This window comes from Canis lupus, chromosome 18, assembly GCF_011100685.1.
Source record: "Canis lupus familiaris isolate Mischka breed German Shepherd chromosome 18, alternate assembly UU_Cfam_GSD_1.0, whole genome shotgun sequence".
Classification (NCBI taxonomy): Eukaryota; Metazoa; Chordata; class Mammalia; order Carnivora; family Canidae; genus Canis; species Canis lupus.
The window spans coordinates 39,903,088-39,904,828 of NC_049239.1; the positions used below are offsets into that span (position 1 = coordinate 39,903,088).

At 38.2% G+C, this 1,741-nt stretch overlaps 1 protein-coding gene across 1 annotated transcript; it reads left to right on the forward strand.

The window, feature by feature from the left end:
* Positions 1 to 387: 387 nt before the first annotated feature.
* Positions 388 to 1,334, forward strand: OR5M9 (olfactory receptor family 5 subfamily M member 9). The gene is given in 2 exon segments (NM_001388610.1): positions 388 to 591; positions 594 to 1,334. Coding segments are annotated over 2 exon segments (945 nt in total).
* Positions 1,335 to 1,741: the final 407 nt, after the last annotated feature.

Below are 1,741 nucleotides of genomic sequence, written 5' to 3' on the forward strand. Positions count from 1 at the left end.
CATAAATTGGAGAGAATCTAGCCATTCCCTGACTTTTAGTCTGATATGATTCATATTTGTGTCTTGGGATTTTTAACATTAGTGTAATAATCTGTCAAAATGTAAATGTTCAATATTAATAATACATGATAACAATGTACAGAGTTGTCTATTTTACTGATAAAAAAACCAATATATATTTATTGTAACTAATACCTATAAGACCTACTAAAGGAAACAAAGAAGCCTATATATTCTAATCATGGACATGGGGCAAAATTGCATTGATTTTTAATTATTTTAATTAGAATAAGGATAAATGTGGCTCAAAAGTTGCAAGAACAAAACAGATCCATTCATGTGTTTTATTTCCCCATAGGTACTACAGACTGGCTCTATGTTAAGGCAATGCCAAATTTCACAGATGTGACGGAATTTATTCTTCTGGGCTTGACCAGTCGTCAGGAGTTTCAAGTTCTCTTTTTTGTGGTATTCCTGGTAGTTTACATGATCACTCTGTTAGGGAACATTGGCATGATCTTTTTGATCAGCATCAGTCCTCAGCTTCAGAGCCCTATGTACTTTTTCTTGAGTCATTCGTGAAAGACATTTCATTGTCTTTCGTGGATGTGTGGTTCTCTTCCAATGTTACCCCCAAAATGCTGGAAAACTTGTTATCAGGGACAAAAACCATTTCCTACGTAGGGTGTTTGGTGCAGTGCTACTTTTTCATTGCCCTCGTGCATGTGGAGGTTTATATCTTGGCAGTGATGGCTTTTGATCGCTACATGGCCATCTGCAACCCTCTGCTTTATGGCAGTAAAATGTCCAGGACCGTCTGTGTTCAGCTTATCTCTGTGCCTTATGTCTATGGGTTCTCTGTTAGTCTAATATGTACACTATGGACATATGGCTTGTATTTCTGTGGAAACTTTGAAATCAACCATTTCTACTGTGCAGACCCTCCTCTCATCAAGATTGCCTGTGGGGGGGTCCACATCAAAGAATACACGATGATTGTTATTGCTGGAATTAACTTCACATACTCTCTCTCTGTGGTCCTCATCTCTTACACCCTCATTGTAGTCGCTGTGCTACGCATGCGCTCCGCTGATGGCAGGAGGAAGGCATTCTCCACATGTGGGTCCCACTTGACAGCTGTTACCATGTTTTATGGGACTCTCATATTCATGTATCTCAGGCGTCCCACTGAAGAGTCTGTGGAGCAGGGAAAAATGGTGGCTGTGTTTTATACCACAGTGATCCCCATGCTGAATCCCATGATCTACAGTCTGCGGAACAAGGATGTGAAAGAGGCAGTCAACAAAGCAATTGCCAAAGCAAACTTGGGGTAGTGATGCTGAAGAAAATATTTTTTTGATATGTTGCTACCTATTATAAATGTTGAGGCATAAAAGTCCTAACATAGCAAAGATTTTCTAAAGGCAGCTCTTAGGTACATAAAAAGGTCCAATCTAATGATGCTTTACCCCAGGAATGGACTCTAATTGCTAGGACTGCTTTATTCTACACATACAACTATATTATCAAAACTGACATATTATTGTCATTCACAGTGTACATAAAATTGTGTTAAGTGTAAACATCGGAGGAATGCATAAATAAGTCTGATATTAATAAATGTTGATTTAGAGGTGAGTTTGTCAGAATTCAGCATGATTTCCTAGGCTATTTTCTCTATATGCATGGTCCTCCATATTGGTTTCATATGAAATCTAAAATTTCATAAGGAAAAGAGAGA